Source organism: Watersipora subatra, chromosome 4 (assembly GCF_963576615.1).
Source record: "Watersipora subatra chromosome 4, tzWatSuba1.1, whole genome shotgun sequence".
In the NCBI taxonomy this organism is placed as follows: domain Eukaryota; kingdom Metazoa; phylum Bryozoa; class Gymnolaemata; order Cheilostomatida; family Watersiporidae; genus Watersipora; species Watersipora subatra.
The window spans coordinates 21,266,048-21,285,590 of record NC_088711.1 but is presented as its reverse complement, the minus strand read 5'-3'; the positions used below and the strand labels follow the sequence as shown (position 1 = coordinate 21,285,590).

The 19,543-nt window shown below is 36.6% G+C and overlaps 2 protein-coding genes across 3 annotated transcripts; one reads left to right on the top strand and one right to left on the bottom strand.

Moving 5' to 3' along the window:
* Positions 1-17: 17 nt before the first annotated feature.
* LOC137395001 (golgin subfamily A member 7-like) lies at positions 18-8,525 on the top strand. Of its 2 annotated transcripts, none has more exons than XM_068081783.1 (4): positions 18-101; positions 704-896; positions 6,915-7,067; positions 7,807-8,525. In XM_068081783.1, the coding sequence occupies exons 2-4, from the start codon at positions 789-791 to the stop codon at positions 7,960-7,962; spliced, it is 417 nt and encodes a 138-aa protein (XP_067937884.1). In that variant the 5' UTR covers positions 18-101; positions 704-788; the 3' UTR covers positions 7,963-8,525. The 2 variants fall into 2 exon arrangements, with proteins under 2 accessions (XP_067937884.1, XP_067937885.1); XM_068081784.1 differs by having other exon boundaries at positions 56-101; positions 779-896.
* Positions 8,456-19,041, bottom strand: LOC137394998 (serine/arginine repetitive matrix protein 5-like). The gene is made up of 4 exons (XM_068081781.1): positions 18,911-19,041; positions 12,662-12,910; positions 11,855-12,073; positions 8,456-9,569 (listed from the first exon to the last, which is right to left on the bottom strand). Exons 2-4 carry the CDS (start codon positions 12,905-12,907, stop codon positions 8,700-8,702), a joined length of 1,335 nt encoding a protein of 444 aa, XP_067937882.1. The 5' UTR covers positions 12,908-12,910; positions 18,911-19,041; the 3' UTR covers positions 8,456-8,699.
* Between the last annotated feature and the right edge of the window lie 502 nt (positions 19,042-19,543).

Here is a 19,543-nt window from a genome sequence, read left to right as displayed (position 1 = left end):
GTATCAAATAATAGATCGAGTGCCGATATAACTGTCGGTTTAAATCTCAGGCGCATCTTCCATCTTCGATGTTTCCTGTGTTTTTGTGGTAGAAACCAAAGGTGATAACTATATAATATAATAGATTCATTTATTGAATACGATTACAATCAATGGGGATAGGTTACGTCAAAGCAGCTATTTAGTGTTTTATTTGGTTTAGTTCATGTAATATTATACTTCGATAACACAAATACAAACAAGCTCTGTTTATGAATAATTACTGAAGTTATTGACGTTTGTTATTTGTTAGAATCAGTGGGAGTTACAGCTCAACCTTTTTCAGATGTTGGTAATTAGCTGACTTGGTGTAAAAGAAGGAAAAATTGAAACACTTTTATTCCTTCGTACATACATGTATTTTGTAGATATAGCATCACCATTGATATAGCGCCATAATGACTGCACATGTCTTAGTTTTTCCACGTTGGCTATGTTCATTATTTCGATTAAGCTTTTCATTGTAAAGATGAGACATATGCTAATATGTAAGAATTTAACTATGTGTTATACTTTTAATGCTTCAAAACACTTCACTGCTTTCTAAAGTTTTGAAATTTGAAAGTTTGAAATTACAACTCATCATATATGGGCTTGTTATAACTATTATACATGTAACTTTGAATTAATAGTGAGTAATACATTTATGTTCTTTTTTTACCAGGCATTCAACGGATTAGCCTGCACAGTGATAATTAACCTAGGAGCAACCATTCTGATTACTTTATTCTTGTGCTAGTATTGATAAGATGGATGGGATACCAGCTGGCTCCATCAAGGCATTTGTGCAGAGAGACTATAGCGATGGCATGGCTGTAAAATTTGAAAAGATCTTCCCGAGAGAGCTTGAGGGAAAAGTATGTGAAATAGCCTAGGGTTCCCCACCCTGATAACCGGTTTTTTATTTTATCAGATATTGTTATTTTTTATTAAACTTATTATGATAGCTCAAGCCACTGTTGGTCAGCAGGCAGCAATTGTTATGGTCAAGAGTCTCCACTGAGTTTTAATTCTTTCATTACAAAATTCATTTTTACTATCTAGGCATTATTACATGCTCAGGAAAACCTAATACAGTGGACGCTCTTTTAGTGTACACTTCCTATAACGTAAATTTCACATAACGCAAATAATTGATGTAAAGTTTTTGTTTTGTGCTACATAAAAATTACATATAACGTAAAGGGTGAGGTTGATGCAAGTTCTCAAATTTGATTTGAATAACGCCCATATTGTGGTTATCCTTAAAAAGGTCGCTTTTTCTTTTGCCACCCTTGAGAGATGTCGTGTGGAGTTACCTCAATTATATATACTATTATACACCCTGGCAGTGTAGTTCGCCATCAGAAATCGTCAGTTGTGTTGATAAAGCACAGGTAATAAGTAGCTGCGCAATAATTCGGTGAAGTGTTAGACTATCGGTTTACCGATGTGAATATCACGAGATGGAGTATCGTCAAAAGCTATACAGTCATACGTCGACATACGAGCTTGATGCGTTCTGGGACTGAGCTCGTATGTCCATGCGTTTGTATGTCAAAGCAATGTAAATACAAATTAATCCGTTCTCACACTATGAAAACCCGCCTAAAAACAGGACATTACAATGCAAAAATCCTTTTTTAATTGTTGTAATTCAGTACCTACACTCACAAAATGAAACAATTACCTATTCAGTGGCTATGATCTGCTATAAAATGTAACATTACTATGTACTATTATTATGTATAAAGTGTATTATTACTATGTACAGTACTGTATGAAGTTCTTACCTTTGTAACAGACGTAGTGACTAATGGTGGTGTTAGAGACTCCAGCAGCGCGTTCGGTACACTCAATTTTTGTGACACTACGTAACATAACATAAACTTTGAATTTAAAGATGTGGTTGCGTCAAATTTAAGTTGATCTTAAAAGAAAGCATTTTTTTTCTCTATCAGTTAATATGTTGTTTGTTGTGTTACGCGATTGCATTGCCAAGATATTTGAAGATTAAAACCAAAAAAATCTGATTGCCGTAAAAACGCTCAGGCCACAAAAACGTGCCCAGACTTGCCCAAAATGATGTCACGCGTTAGGCAACCTGTCTCTATCTCTCGTATTCACATCGGCTATTTGCGATAAAAGTCTAGTCTTACGCGGCTCTATTGGCATATATCTTATTTTGTATTTGCTCATGTTGGCTAGAATAAAATTTTAAATCCTGCTACAGATGCATTATTATGAATGTTTCAAAGGCCTCAAATAACGAAAATTGAAAATTTGTTCTACTCACTTTCTCCAAATGTTGTGTAAACACTTGGGTACCGACTACCAATTCTACCGGTCTACGGTAATTCTGTCAAGTCAACTATGTAGAACGCTGTCTTTGTATCAGCACAGTTCTGCAGCTACCCATACTAACGATATACAGCTTCCCATAAACCCCGCCCACATTATGTCTGTCGCCTATCCTTGGGGCGGGGCTGTATATCATTGCCTACACCGTCTACGTACTAGTTTCTTACTATTAGTATTCTTACCGAATACTACCAAAGTGAAATAAGCAAGCCACGTCTTTGGAAAGAATATAGACAGGGATAAAGTTTTAAGGATGAGAAGTCTGCTGCAAACTGGATTTGAACTCACATTCTCCAGTTCTGCGGACATCCATATCCAATTCACTACAATATTCTGCAAATCATGTTTTGCATTATCTTCAACAATATTATTTTATTATATAATTTTTACAAGCAAAAATATTTTCATCTCGGCATAAAGCTTTTATTAAAAATATTCATCAAGTCGTGGCCACTCACATAGTATTAGCCGATACAATAAGACAAATTCATCTACTGCAACAAACTCAAACAAAACATCATGGCTTATGCAGCACGCATTCAAGTCTCTCTTTCCCCTTTATGGCAGTTTCCACACTGACAAAGCTTCTTCGGCTGGTGGGACGACATAAACATTCTGTAATCAGTAAAACAAATGCAATAAATATATGTCATTCATACATATGTCATTCTAAAGCGTATCTATTGACAGCTTCCAAATTGGGAGTTAAATAGATTGCGAGTGTAATTTTAAAAACGAATAAACATTTAATAAAGGCACAAGTACGCCAAGCCAACGATTCGAAGCTTTGGTTCTGGAAATTAAAGATTTGCAATGATCAATCGATTTTACCCACTTCCTAGGAGTGAAAATAATTTGTAATCATGACTCTAATTTACCAAAGAAAGTTCGAAAAAAATATTATAGCTAGGTAAAACGGCAGATAAGCTATGAAACGATGATTGGAGATAGCAAAGAATTATCATTTTATTAATTAGTATATGTATTTATGACTATAAAAATATTACATTTACTAAAGTATAGAAGACTCTAAGTTAATTTACCTCCATTCTGTCTTCCTCTGCAGCAAAACGCTGCTGACGCCTGTCAGCTTTGACCATAGGCTGTCTACTCCAATCTTTTACTAAAAGTTGCTCAGATAACTCTGAGTTGCAGTCGCTCGAACTTGAAGCCATTTTAAAACTATGTATAACTTAGTAATTGTTGAAACGCGTTGAATCAGTAACGATGAGAATTCTCTAACGGATGAGAATCTTCGAGATCACAGACAACGCGTTTTACGAGTAATAACATTTATTACGGCCTATATAAAAATTTCGCGCTCATGATTGGCTAACGAAGCGACCTCATATTTATCGCTCGTGGTTTCGTTTCAGATATCTTGCTTGTGACGTCACGAAAGAAGCACCCGCTGGAACGTGAGCTTTTTAAAAGAGGGCCTCATTCAAACGCATATATCTCTGGACAGGTCTACAAAGACAAAAATGGCATCAAATTGTAGCTGATGTTTTAGCCTTTTATGGGTCTTAATTTCATTAAATTGAATTTTTTGACGCAACCACATCTTTAACTTATACTAATTTAACTTACTAAACACGCACTTAAAACTAAGTTTTAATATTTTACAAAACTTGATTTCAATTTTATCATTGTCTTAATTTTTTATCCGTTTCTGGCTTGAGGCTTTTTGCCTCACTTTCACTATAACTTTTAGCCGACATTGTGAAAACTTTTTTAAACTGATGCGACGGAAAGACCAATCGATGCTGCTCTTGGAAGCAGCTTCCCGCACACTTGGCCATATAGTGGCATTCGAGAACTGGCTCATTTGCTCGCATCTCAAAGATTTCCCGTATCTCAAGGCAGTGACTTGCTCAAAATTCTGCTCCTGTCTTGGTTTTCTCATATGTTGGGGCACTCGTATGTCAAGGTATAACTGCATTTCATCATAACCTGGAACCTTTTTGACTGATAGACAGACAGACACCGCGCTTATCATAGTAAAGTTATTTGTTTTACTCTCTATTAGACGTATGAAGCATTTTATTGTTTTCCTTTTGCAAAATAGACCGTGCTGTCTAGAATAAATGAATAACTCAAGGTAAATTGACATTGAAGGTGGGCGTTCTCCTTACTTCATTGTAGAATCACCGCAATCGTGACAGTGATGAAAAAAAGAGAAAGATTGTCAATATAAACCAATATTACCACAGTTATCAGACTGCCTTCAAATTAAAAAGTTAAGTCTCGTCTTTTTTTCTGGTGGACCAAAGGGGTGGGTTTGAAAAGACCTTGGAAAAGATTAAACAATTTACTTACTGTTCGTATAACTTAAATTCCCTATAACGTAAACGTACCTGGAATGGATTGTTTACATTGTAGTAGCATATGCTGTATTTGACAATGGCGCATAGAACTTGTCATTACTTTTGAATCACACAGTCTATGGAAAATATTTTGATACCAAGTTAATAAGCATAAAATTTTACATCGGCTGATGCCATCGAAAAGGCTGGAAATGTTTTGCAGAATAAGCTCGGACACTTTTTCAGCTATTTTCGCTGCTGCTGCCGTGAGCATGTTCGGATCAGATGAGTTATCAATATTATTACAGCTTAGGGAATTATTATTGGGCCCAATGTTAAAAATGAAATAATCACTCTCAATAATACTATCGTTCACTAAAAAATCACCCAAAGTCCTTTGATCTAGATTTAGTGAAACCTGTGTAGCAGTAATACGTTTGATGCGACTGGTCATTATGAAGAAGAAATTGTGATGGAAAAATTAAGTTTTCGCAAAGCAAAACTAAGCTCAAGTTGGGTTGTAAACATATTTTCTATTGACTCAACACATGCAGAAAATTGTTTCCTTTTGTTAAGTACATATATGATAGGCTAATTAATTAATTACTAACTAATCAAAAATGTTTTAGACGGAGCCTACTAAAGCCACACGACGTGACTCTTGGCCATACGCAAACGTTATGTGGTGTCGTAAATGCGCAATAAGCTAATAAACGCAGATGCACCATTCACAGCTGAGGTCCAACATTTTTATAAATAGTTTAATAATTGTTGGGTAGTAAAACCGAGTGTTCACTTTGTAATAGAGACGTTCAGTGTATCTAAAAATATTGTATTAGATTCATTCGCGAGTCATCAACAGGTTACATATTACTGACGGTGGCATGTGACAAAAACTCCGTCTTTCTGGATATATATATTACTAAACTAAGTCATATCTCATTGCTCATTTAATGATAAATATTTTTCAATATTTTGTTGCTCTCTGTAGTGTATACATCAGGCACTTGAAAGTTTCCTTAACATTTTGAAGCCCGAGATTGTGGGAGTTGTTCTCTCATCAGATCCTGTGCCCAAATAAACTTAATTGCATAGTTTCCCTTTGTTTTCTTCTACATCTGGTTTAGCTAGGATTACAAAATTTTGGTCGCTTTGTGCGTGAAAATTTTTCGGCATTAAGTAGATTGGACGACTAATTCTCGAGACATCATCGAAATACTGAGGGTATTTCAAACTGACCGAGAAATGAAAAATGGCTGTCGACAGGACATAGTTTCTAGTGACAGACTGGTAATGAAGGATCAGAAATAGACAAAACTAGAACGCTACTCATCAGCAACAAGAGCATGACAATAAAACTAGTTGCTTTTATGTTCATAAAAACATGCGCCAACTCTCAGATCTGTTTGCTGCAATAATGGTGTTTCTTCAGCTATTTTTAAAACATCATTTTTGTGAAATAGTGAAATAAAAACTGTTCGATTTATTTGATTTCCATTTCTTTCTACATGCTTGAAGCTTCAAAATGATACTCAGTTCTCCTCCTCAAAACCAAAAGCTTTACAATAAAACTATTTGTTCTTGTATTCATAACAAATATAAACTCAGACTGTGTAGTGCAATCATTGCCCTGTAGTTACGTCTAAAACATCACTTATTTAATTGAGTGGGAAAAAACTATTTACTTTATTTTATTTATGTTTTATTTCATAGAGTCCACAAGCATAGAGCTTCAAAATGATACTCAGTTAAAAAGGAGTTGTGCTATTCTATGCACCTTATAGTCGATAGAAAGTTGTTAATCTTATCTGGGATCAGGGGACCTGCTTGTGTATACAATACTAGGCCTTATAGTGTTAAAGTTTATGTGGAGAAAAATGCATTCTCATGGATTATGGATATGTTTCTCTCAGATCTGTTCAGCGGTATTGCAACACGCAATAAATCTGCAGGTAAAACTGGTCCTTGTGGTCTATAATACGTAAAGCTTCAAGCTTTTTCTAAGCTCTTAAATTATCCTGCAAATCTCACCTATATCCCTAATGATTACTCTTTATAGGCTTTTAATACGCAGAAAAAGCATGATATTATTTAAGTACTGTTTTAAGTATGTAGTTTTTGCGTACTATTTCAGCTAGTACTGTCATTGGCCAGCCATATTGAGGAAGTTTTTTTTTCAGAACTGTACACAGACATTACAGTGATATGTTTTATGTTTGTCACTTATAGGTTAGCCGAGAGAACTTTGAGCAGACGGTTGATTACATTAACCGTTTGTACGCTGAAGCAGAGAAGCTCAGTTGTGCATCATGCTGTGAGGGTTGCGTTGCATGCCTGACTTCCTATCTATTTCTCTGCTGTGTGACCACTGGCTATGAAAAGGTAATCTCTGAAATAAATTTTTGTCTTATGCTGTTTTAATGTATAAGCAAAGATCTATGTTATCACAGACCACTATCTATGCCACACAAAAAATTTTTGTTGCCCAACTCCATTAAAACATTGGAAAAATGTGTTGTTTTTGCATGGAAAGTGATAGGCTTGTATGAGTTTCTGAATATTTTTAGCCTGTGGTACTAGCGAATAGTTTGGTGTTGAAGATGAACTTGGACAAAATTCTAGTAGATTTTATCTGGAAGTATCGGCATTTTTCTATCATTTGTAATTGTTTTTGACTGCCAAAATGTTTCAGGATTAATATCCCCAAAACGTGATCGCGGTTAAAATGGTCAGAAAAAAATACATGCCGAAACGACTCACTAGTTTCTATCGTTGCTATGATAATCACACTTTCGCTTGATCTGAGCGTTTAATTACGATGAAGCTATGTAGATTTTAATCTTAAAACATTCTGGCAGTCAGATCACCTCAAACATCAACAACAATCACAGATGATAGAAAAATACCAATACTTCCTGATAAAATCTACTAGAATTTTGTGTAAGCTCATCTTTAATACAAAAATGTTTAATAAACTCGACTGGTTTCAAGATGGTGCCGACCTTTCACAACACGGACACACCAGCATCCCAATTGTTCACATTAGCAAAAGTATAACCGCTAGATCAATATCTCTGCATGCAGATATCTTATATCTGATTATTTGCTTCCATTTTTATAGAAAGTTGCAGATGCGGCTGCATTTATCGCTGAGCAGAACAGAAGTATATATATACCCAAGGGTGTTTACGTCGTGGATCCCATGCTACGTGGACTCAGAGTCTTGGAGTTCATTCTAATAGACTCAGTTAGCGAATCAGCTCAGTTAACTTTATGAGACAACCGTCGCTATTGTGATGCATATTTATTTGCTTGACTCGTCTGCGAAAGATAGTTGATTATTTTTCAGCGTAGAACATTTAGATTATCTCTAGGCACGTTTCTGACATGGTCCTTGTCTGTTTGAAAGTTACGAGTTCTAGCATGGATTTGATATTACTGTTGGGCCTGATCAATGTTTCTAAATAAGTCTCTCAATGTATTTGCTCAGCACAACTTTTCGTATATACCAACGTTATGCTGGATTGCTTCTATATCTCTAGTGTCAGGTGTGATAAAACACAAGTTTTGGAAGGTCTAGTGGTGGTAAATACAAGCCTCATCACATAAGTTGACTTGGTCGTCTTAATACAATTTGATCAAAAATGATATGTTCACTCGAGCATTTGTGTATAGTTCATTCTGAAATTTTTTTCCTTAGTCTATTTCCTGCTAAACATCTGTGTAAAACTAGTTATGAGCTGACTATTTTTTTGTTATTATTATATAAGTATAATTGTATGTGTATATATTAGAAAAGATTATCAAACATTTTATCATAATAAAATACAATGAATGTAACATCTACAAATGTAGCAGAGATCTATGGAGATAAAATGGTAATCCAAAAATACAGCAAACTGAATGCACACTCTGATGTCAATGACCAAAATTAACCCGTGGCATCAACTTCAGACCTGGAAAATGTAAAAATGAGACAATGTGAAACCGATTGTCGGAGTGGATAATAGTTCACTAAGTTCTAAGCTTCCAGTATCCCATGTAAGGCACAGCACGCATGTTTCTTCCCAATGAGCCTTCATCGTCATCCTGCACAGCCGTTGGCACTCTGGCATATTTCAAGTCTTTCCTGTGGTGTTTTGTGCGCCGAGAGTCATGTGATCTAGAACCGGCTGACCGATTGCTATCTTTGCGCGAAGAACTTTGCCGTCTGCTACCACTCACTTCTGGTAAAATCAATTGTTCAGTCCATAGATGTTTTGCAGATGCTTCTTCCACATTCTGAGTTTTATGTCGACCACTTTTGTTAATGCGATTGCTTTGGTTACTAAGGGCAGTGTGGGTGCTATGGTCGCTTCGTCTGGTATGGCCACGTTCTTTGCTATGGTCACTTCGTCTGGTATGGCTATGTTCTTTACTATGGTCACTTCGTCTGGTATGTCCACGTTCTTTGCTGTGGCCACGTTCTTTGCTGTGGCCACGTTCTTTGCTGTGGCCACGTTCTTTGCTGTGGCCACGTTCTTTGCTGTGGCCACGTTCTTTGCTGTGGCCACGTTCTTTGCTGTGGCCACGTTCTTTGCTGTGGCCACGTTCTTTGCTGTGGCCACGTTCTTTGCTGTGGCCACGTTCTTTGCTGTGGCCACGTTCTTTGCTATGGCTACTCCAGTTGTTATGGCCACTTCGTTTATTATGGCAACTCTCATTGCTATGACGACTGTGGTTGCTATGGGCACTATGGTCGCTATGGGCACTGTGGCTGCTATGGGCACTTTCTTTGCTATGGCCACTGTGATTGCAATGGGCATTGTGGTTGCTATGCAAATTGCCTTCGGCTTCATTTGATTGCGTTGTAGTATCATCTGAGTGTGTCTTTGAAGACTCATGCTAAAATGAAATTTCTGAACCTTGCATCATAGGAACCAAAAAGCAATTCATTTACTTTAATAAGTTACAAATAAATTTAAAACTGACGCGTTCCGGCAGACTGCAAAAGAGAAAATACCAACATTTGAGCCAGCCACAATAATGGTAGACTTTGAATTGGCCATACTTGAAGCGATAGAGCATGAATTGCCAAGGACAGAATGTTATGGCTGTTTTTTGCATTTTAGTAAAATTATTAGGCGAATGCCAGACGTTGAACGAGTCATGTCCGTCCTTTCATACAATTCAGCATTAAGGTTACCGCAGCTTGAAATAATTGTATTTATAATCATGATCTTTCACACAATCATGATTTTCAAGCATGCTAGGCTATTAGCATGCTTAGATAAGCACCATTATTCCATAGGATCACAAGTAGGCTGTGTAGCTGAGTAGATACTGTCTGAAGAACTTGGGTGTTTTTAAGTACAATTCTAGTGCGAAGCAATTTTTTTTCATTTCTAAAACTTTACTGGATAACTGGGCATATGTATGACAAACAAATGACAAACATTAACACTGAGATTTATATACGTAAATTTATCAAAATATTCAAGAAAATGGTATCAACGTGTAGCGCCACGGTGTAGCACTGAATTAGCTATTAAGGTTAACCTGTTATCTGCTTTAGCATTGTTACCAGTTTTCAAGGTCGAAGAAAAGTTTTAAATTTAATTGAAAGTGACGCGTTTGCTGTTGAAATGCATCATGTGGTTGAATTTTTTGTAAATACATTTTTACCATTAGTGTTGTCAACCCATAAAGATATATTTTTCCTTAAAACACATGAAAATTTTCCAATCAGTTTTATTGCCAAACTAGATACCGGATTCGAAAAATTATAGTTTGAGGAAATGGTTTTTAAGCAATCGAGTTGAAGAATTTGACATTCAAAAAACTGCATTCGAGAAATTTACCGAAAGTTGTGTGATCTACATCATCAGCAACTTCAAGAAGATACAAATAAACAATACAAACTACGGATGAGCCCTATCCTTGCTGCCCTGTACAAAACAAACATGTCGATCCACAATACTGTAGCTGTTTTGGATTAAACTACTATGGGTACGTTCTGTATCTTTTTTTACTAAACTTTACTACAATAAAAGCCGTGTGTGTCCGACTGCCGAAGCCAAGCTAAGAGTGTTAAAAAAAGTATTCCAACACATGGGAATCAAACCCTTATATTCAGATTCCCAGCCAATCGCACTATCATCTTTGCCACTCCACCACCTAAGAATAACTGTGCACATAGTTATTACACATGATGATCCCTCACAGAGTACGGGTCTGCCAGTATCCCTGGGTCTGCCAGTATCCCTAGGTCTGCCAGTGTACTAGTCTTAGTAAACTGCACCTCAACAACAGATCTGTTGCGCTACTCTCCTTTATTGCGCAAGCACTTCTAGCTCACTGACTCAAGCTAAACAAGCTTACTATCATGACAAGCAAGAACACCGTATTATGAAAACTAAAGCATAATTTCTTTATAATAACAAACCTGAGAACGGAACAAGTTATAAAACATATCATGATTACAGATTGACAGATGAACGAATATGAGTGAGCGCTAAAACTTACAGATGACATGCATCTATGAGAGGCATAATTCTAAAAAGGTGATAAGATATAATTCAAGGGATCACTATGGTTCAAACAAAGCTAGAAAACCAGCTTTTTAATGTGATGGCATAATGGCATATTACGCTGCATATGCAGTAAATATAGGAACAGTAGCCTGAGTACACTTTGCATTTGATGTGGTGGCCAGTAGGGAAGCTAGCCTAGCGACTCTAACTTTATTATTACCGCACACAAGCAATGCAGGAACATCAGTCTAACAAAAAATCTTTAATGTCTCACAAAAACTCTGTAATGATTTTCTTGAGTACGATTGGGCGTGAAAAGAATAAGAGAATTAGAATAAAAAGAGAAAAAGTAAGTTATGTACAGCATACAGAAAAACCGATAGCAGAAAAACCAATGCACTTTCTGAAGTTACTAAGGCTATTAATAAGTATGAAGTTCTAATCCCGCTATTGTTTGTTAGATCGCCATCCACGCTGACACAAAAACTGAAAATGCCTTGTAAGTATACATTATTTGAATTAAACTTAGAAATAAACTGATTGCTCTAGTTATATAGTATATAGTTATATAACTATATAGTCGGTATATGTAGGCCCTATTTGACTAGTTACAATAGAAACTGGTGCCATTATATAGAAGGTGAGTTAAGTACAAACCTGGGCAAAAATGGTTTTATGGTTAATAAGGCTCGGTGATGAGACTTTCCTACCATTCAAGTCAGAATTCGTCGGAATCTCGCCTTCACCGGGACTGACAGCTACACTATGGCGATTCCAACATTCACTCCTTTTTTTCTTTCGGCGTGAACCTTGTGACATTGAGAAGCCACTGAACTCTGACAGAGTATCACTAAAGTCGCTGTCTCCACATAACGTCTGCCAAAGATTATACGCATCACCGTTAGATAAAACTCATAGATGTTGAAAGCTTTTTATAATAAAATACATTTAACAATCAAAATAGCGTACGCTGACAGCAGAAAATGGCACATTTTATATAGCCACTCTACAATAATTAGTGATAGAATTGGAATTGTCAGTAAGAAATACAGAGATCGAACTGAAGCTATCAAAGTGGGTATATCTCAACTGAAGTAACAAAAGTTTGCACACACAGATCAGAAGGTAAATCAGAGACTTAACATCATTCCTGCTACTTCCTGTCCTATGGTGGCACAATGTCATTTGTTGCATTCTGAATCATAAATGACTCAAGTGTTGTGAAAAAAAAAACAAATATTGCATTCGCTATAAAAACCTGTCCAATCAAACGCGAGCTCCAGTTGCGCATGAGCAAACCAGGTTGAGCCGCCAAAGCCATTTAGTTGCAAACTTTTAAGCATTGAATAATATAGTTACTTCTTTTCTATCAAAACTTCCAACATCGGAACTTTGCTTCGAATTACGTTTGTCGACCCCCTTACCAGTCATGACTTCATCAAACATACTGCTACTAAAACATACTTGCAGGATGCTTTCATCAAAGGCTAATAGATCATCTGCACTACAAATGCTGTCCTCGTGCTGCTGCAAGGTAATAGGTACAGTCAGCAGATCGCTTTCATCCACAGGTATCGAACATTGCGCTAAGAGCTCATCCTCCGCTGATTCAAACCTTGTTATCTTTAGATACTTTTCAAATATGGAAAAGGGCTGTGGGCTTTCAGCGTTTCTGTTTTCATGAGCCCAAATATCAGTAGAAGCAGCCATGGTCTGAAGAAGGAAATGATAGTCTTATTATTACTTGGATGTCAACAAGAAAACAGTCGATGATAGACTGAACAGCTGGGAGCATAACAGTCCGCATAATTTTGTTAGCGAGCAATCAACTTTATACTAGTACAGATTGATCAGAAGAACCCCATTGCCAAGCTGCTCCAAAAACCTCGGCTGTATTCTCAAACTCGTTATCCTTTAAAAATCTACATAAAGTGTTATTGAAGCAAGAAGTTAGCTCTGTACCTCACATTCTCATGTTTAATAAATTATATATGAATTAAAACTCCAAAAGGTAAACTTTTTCTTTAAACAAAATACAAATATAAACACCTATTCACAAAGTTAAATGTCACAAATCTAGCAATTCAGAGGAACGACGACTCTAGAAACAGTGGAACAGACTTAACATGGGCTAACAAATAACAAAAGAGCACAAATCAATACAATATATGCCGCTATATGGGAGCAAATATGCCACCGCTTTCGGTAACGACGCAAAGTGATGGTTTAACGGAGAGAGGTAGCTTTTATTAATAAGCTTACACAAATTATCCATTGACAAAGTGCCAGGCTAATAGCAAGTGGCAGGCAACTTTTCATACCTCTCATTGTTTATAAGCTGATTATTAATACCCGTGCAACGCTGGTTAGCACAGCTAGCCTATCTATATGTTTCAGTGTTTTTCGTTTGTCTGTGTGTTGGTCTGTCGTTTGTGTGTCCAGGTATAGCAATGAAGTTTTAGGAATAAAAAATTCACTTGGCTAGCTTTACGGCTCATATTATAGTAAAGATTTAGGCAAGCATAAACTTATTAGCTCAAGTTTCTCAAATTAGCCAATTTGCTATTTTTGCCATTGTCTAATTAGTCAACTTAGTCAATGGCAATTACATTGCCTGTCACTGTTTATGAGCTCTTATTTATTACCCATGCAACGCTGGACATTCTGTAGTAACAGATATAGAGAAGGCATTTACAAAGCGCCACCAACGTACATGCAGAAATGAACTTTGATTAGTGTATTAGTCAGCTAGATAGTTTTATGAGCTGCTGCACACTTCAACTAATGCTTATATAAAAGTTGTCTACAAAACAAAACGTAACAGAGAGTCAGCGATTGACACCATTATCTCTTGATTCACTTTGATTATATATAAAATTTATCTCACATAAAGTAAACTTGCGTGTAAATCTGGCTTTATACATGGTACACCAAAGGTGTAGGAATGAGATATCGAGATATCTCATTCCTCAAGATATTCCTCGAGATATGTCAAGATATAGAGATAAAATTTAACAGTCTGTTGATGTTTTCCAACAAAACTTAGTGATGAAACTGTATAACTGAATGGTATTACATTTGCGATATGTGATCTGCAATACTTGAAGCAGAAGCTAAGGTGAAACATTTCACATACATTCGCACAAGCACTTCAATAAAAAAGTGAATTTGAAAAAACTCCAACGTACAATGAAATCTGTTTGACAAGGATGTCTGTGAATAAAATCAAGCGATAGCACACAAATATGAACAAGCAAATTTATCGATAAACCTGCAAGTGGAGGATTTTCTGACAAAAGTCAAGGTCCTATTTTGAAAATTTCTAATAACTTCCTCTGGCAATGGTTACCTCAGTCTACAATTGTGATCCAAAAAGCTTGGACAACCATGTCCCATCGACTAGTAGAGATCAGTTGATAACATGGCACACTCGCCAATAAAATTCCATGCGAGTTTCATCGGCGAGGGTGCCAATAAAACTCGCCATGTACTGGATTTTGTTCACATCCTCACTTCAAACTGTAAAGTCAGTGAGTGAGTTTTTAAATGATGAATTTCAAATCGCTCTTATGATCAGATTCTAAATAAAGTTTTAATAAAATTTTGTAATTAATCCTAGTCCTAATTATTTTGATACTAAATCTGGCTCCTGTTTAGGAAAGCATCCAGTTTCCTGGATTAAAAAACATCTATATGACTAGTATAATACAAGCAATAGCTAAAAATTTATATGGCTAGTATAAAACCTGCAATATGATATAGCAGGTTTTATTTCAGGATTTAAAATTTTAGATATTACCAATATTTTAAAATACGAGTGTAGCCACAAATTCAACACTAATATTGTACTACATTTGAGGTTGAGTTGCCTCAAATTTAACAACCTACTTTGGGTAGGTCAAGGTAGGTGGACGCCTTTTTGAATTCAGGTTTGACAAAATCACTTCTACATTTATGAGTAAAAATTACAACGCCTTCATTACCTACGGTAAGTTTATTGAGCATTTGATCAGCTTTAAATGACTACGCCCGTATGTGCTTAAAAATACTAAGTGCTCCTCGAGGACTGTCATAGAGGTGCAAGAATTTTTAATAAACTATGCATAAAGTAACTTGTACTGCTATGCCATGACAAACTCCAGCAATACGCAAGGTACGAGTTATATGATTCATATCAGCATAGGCCCCAGGTGCCCAAATGGAGGCCCGCGGGCCTGATCAGGCCCTCTAGCTGTTTTTATCAGGCCCCCAGTTTTTGTCATTTTTTTAAATGTTTTGCAAATTTTAAAGAGTTTGTTTGGCAATGCATTATCGTTATTGTATCAGTAGTAATTGTTACCATACTTTTCGGACTATTAACCGCACCGCTATATAGGCCGCATCTGCTTTATTTTCAAAAAACGGTAATAAAACAATACATAGGCCCCACCTTTTGTATATGCCGCAGAACTCATGACGGTGCTTTTAACACGGCAGCAACTTTGCTAGTTAAAACGGAACAGTGCCGTTAGGCACTGTTTCGTATTAACCGACGCTTTTTAACCCAGTACCTAACGAAACAGTACCGCAGTAGGCATTGTTTCGTTTTTTATTTCACTGCTAGAGCCGCACTAACCGCAGATTCCAGTTAATGCGCTCTAGCGGTAAAAGGAAATACTGAAAAATAGGCGCAGCCTCTAAATCAGTCGCATGGCTCATGAAACATCGGAAAAAGTAGCGGCTAATAGTCCAAAATGCATGGTAGTTATCTGAAATCGCCTGACCAGCATTATTGACAATACTAGAGTTTAGTTTAGAGTTAGTGTGGGGGATTTCTCAGCATAAATTGTTTTATTGTATGCCTAATGACTTAAAAAAAAATTCGTAAGCAATCATGGCTCAGAGATTGGTAGATAGAGAAAACTGACGTTTTAATCCAGACTGGACTACAACATTTTTTTTTCATGAAGTAAAAGGGAAACCTGTATGTTTGATATGCAATAATTCAGTTGCTATAAACAAGGTGGAAAATGTCAAAAGGCATTACACTCAAAACCATCCTGACCATGACAGAAGATTTCCTCCAGGTACAGCTAGGAGGCAGGAACAGCTTGATAGATTAGCAAGGTAGGCTAATGAACAAATGTCTATGATGACGGGAGCTACAAGCTTGCAACAAAGAGCTGCTACTGTTGATTACGAGGTTTGTTATAAAATTGCCAAAGCGATGGCTCCATACAGCCACAGTGAACTGTTCAAAGAATGCATGGTTTCAGCCGTTCAAGTGCTCTACCCTGAAAAGCTAGATATTCAGCAAACTTTTCAGTCAGTACTGCTATCTATGAATACGTGGGCACGAGGGATAGAAGCTACTGTCAATCATGTGACTGAAGGTGTCATATATAACTTGAACAGTTTTGAATCATTTTCAGTTGCAGTAGATGAAAGTACTGACATAAACAATGTTGCCCAGCTGAGTGTGTTTGTTCGGTATTATCTCAACAAGTTTAGTGAGGACCTTGCAGCAGTTATTCTACTGACAGAACGTACGACTGGAGAAAATATACATCAGGCATTCAAGGCTTACAATAGAGTCCCATAAAGTGTAAATGCATAAGATAATTTCTGTAGCAACAAATGGCGCCCCAGCTATGGTGGGTGTATATTCTGGTTTTGTTAATCGCCTGAAAGATAACAATCCTCAGATGATTCCATTTCATTGTATCATACACGAAAGCGTTCTCTGTGCACAACTGAAAGATGAATATGGAAGTCTTATGCTGGACATAATGAAACTAATAAACTTTCTCAGATCAAAATCATCTCTACGACACCGCCAGCTTAGAAAATTTCTACCGGAGTCTGATTCTCAGTATGATGAATTGTTAGAACACAACAATGTTAGGTTAGTACCATGTTGCTATCTTTGAATTATATTTGACATACGTATTTTCATTATATTATGATGAGGTAAAAAAGCACAGCAATATTGTGAATATTGTCAATTATTTTTAACATACAATGTACTTTAACGCATGACTTTATGTATAGCAGTTTCTTAGTGAAATTGGAGGAGATACAGCAGAACGATTTTAGAGATTCTCAGATTGGAGCATTCACTGAGAGACATGGCTTTTCTGACAGACATTTTGGCTCATCTGAAAGACCTAAATTTGAAATTGCAGGGTGAAGGTCGTAACGTGGTAGAACACAGGCAGGCAGTAACATCTTTTAAACACAAACTCCACTGCTTCTAAGAGGACATAAACAGTGATATGAACCACTTTCCAATCATCAGGGAATTTGTGAATGGTTGTGATGATGTCGTGGACCTTACAGCAGCACGTGCTTTTCTCATTGATATTTCTTCAGAGATGGAGCGTCGCTTTGCTGCCTTCGATAGTATCAATGGCATTATTGAGCTGGTTGCGTGCCCATTTCAGGTACATCAGCTTTGGAAAGCCCAAGCTGATAACGTTCCTCATGTTCAGACAGGTGAGGCATGTTCAGACAGGTTCAGACAGGTGAGGCATGTTCAGACAGGTGAGTCATGTTCAGACAGGTGAGGCAGAATTAGAGCTGTATGATTTAAAGGAAGATATACTGGCTAAAGCTCAATTTGCTGAGCAAACTATTGTAGGGTTCTGAACGCAACCTGCCGTACAGGAGAAGTATCCTATGCTATGCAATATGACAGTGCACTTACTTACTTTCTTTGGAACAACCTACTTGTGTGAATCAATGTTTTCAAAGCTAACATTTATAAAAAGTAGGTATCAGAGTGTACTGACAGAGGAACATACTCAACAGTTCTTAGCCGTAGCAGTAACCAAAGATAAACCAGACATTGCAGCAATAGCTGCAAAGCAAACTCGCTTTTATGTGTCTCATTAACATTACAGATACTTTTTCTGCACAGTATACATGTATTTTGTTGAAAATAAACTTACATATTTTGTTATGTTACACCTTGTTACTTTCATGTTTATGTTCATGTATATATGTTTATTTACACATTACTTAAAAATACACATACATTTACATATATACAGCTGTATTCATGCCTGGCCCTCCTGATAAGGCCTGGTTACCTGTTTGGCCCTCCAGCAAAAGTATTTGGGCACCCCTGGCATAGGCTCTACTAATACGTCTAATCTTTTATTAGGCTAGAAAACAGAATACAAACTCAGTTATGACATAGGAGTCCCACTTTAGCATGATTCAGACTGAACTAGTCTCTTTGAATATTCAAGTCTGTACTGCAAGATATTCTATTGTAAAAAAAATCAGGGAAGGATATTTTTACTACGTTCGACATCTTCGTTACGAGGCCAGAACATGAAAGACACAATTTTTTTTTCATTCAAATATGCATCTATGATCCAATAACACAGCTACAAACTTGCGTACTAAAACAGGATTGATCGTAAAAAATAAAAACCTTTTTATTGTATTGCATAGCGCGTAGTTATGTTATATTACTAAAGCATGAATAACTTAAATCGTTTCCTGGGTTTGTCACGAAAACTTGGCTAATTCGTCCAAAAATCGAGTTGCAATAATTTTTGCACTTTTTTCATAGATTGCATAATTTTATGAATAATGCAAAACGATAAACGTGACTATAGACGATAGACGTGATAAACGCTAACAATTTAACACTCGCACTTTTATATTCACAGTTTAAATATGGTTTAATCGTCGTCTATTACTTCCTAATAATTGCTCTCTTACCTTGGATGTTTTATACCTTTATAAGCAAAGTAAATGAGTTTATCGTGGTTTACAATTTTAGCAACCAGTCAAGTCGCTGGAATGAACAAGGGATATTATTTAATCCACCATGACGGCCACAGCGTGTAAGGAAGAAGCCTGTTGCTCCGCAACCACAGCGAGCCCAACTAAAATATCAAAAGTACATTATGTGTAACCTATAGCGTTAATTGGAGGCAGAGCCATCGAGTGTACTGTGATGGATTTACTAAGCTGAGTTGTTTTAATTGCCATAAGCATTCAGCTATTCTCAGATTAGCCCTATAATTTAAAAGCCAGCTTGCGTGGAAAGCCCGTTGATTAACACTCAGCCCTTGCTATATAAGCAATGGTGCTTCAGTGTTAAGACGGGAAAACAAAGAGCACAGAGCTAGTGATACGGACTCCAAACAACGGAACTAAAGACTGAGAGTTACGTCCTTAACCTGCATTAAGAACAGTGTGGTAACATTAACCTACCTTTGTGCAGCTTTGTATATCTTTGGTAACATATATATTGCTTAACATTCTTACATTTACAAGTGTAACTGTTTTGGGTATTTATTATTGTAACTCATTTCAGCATTACGCTTGATTGTAGTGAATTGTTCTAAT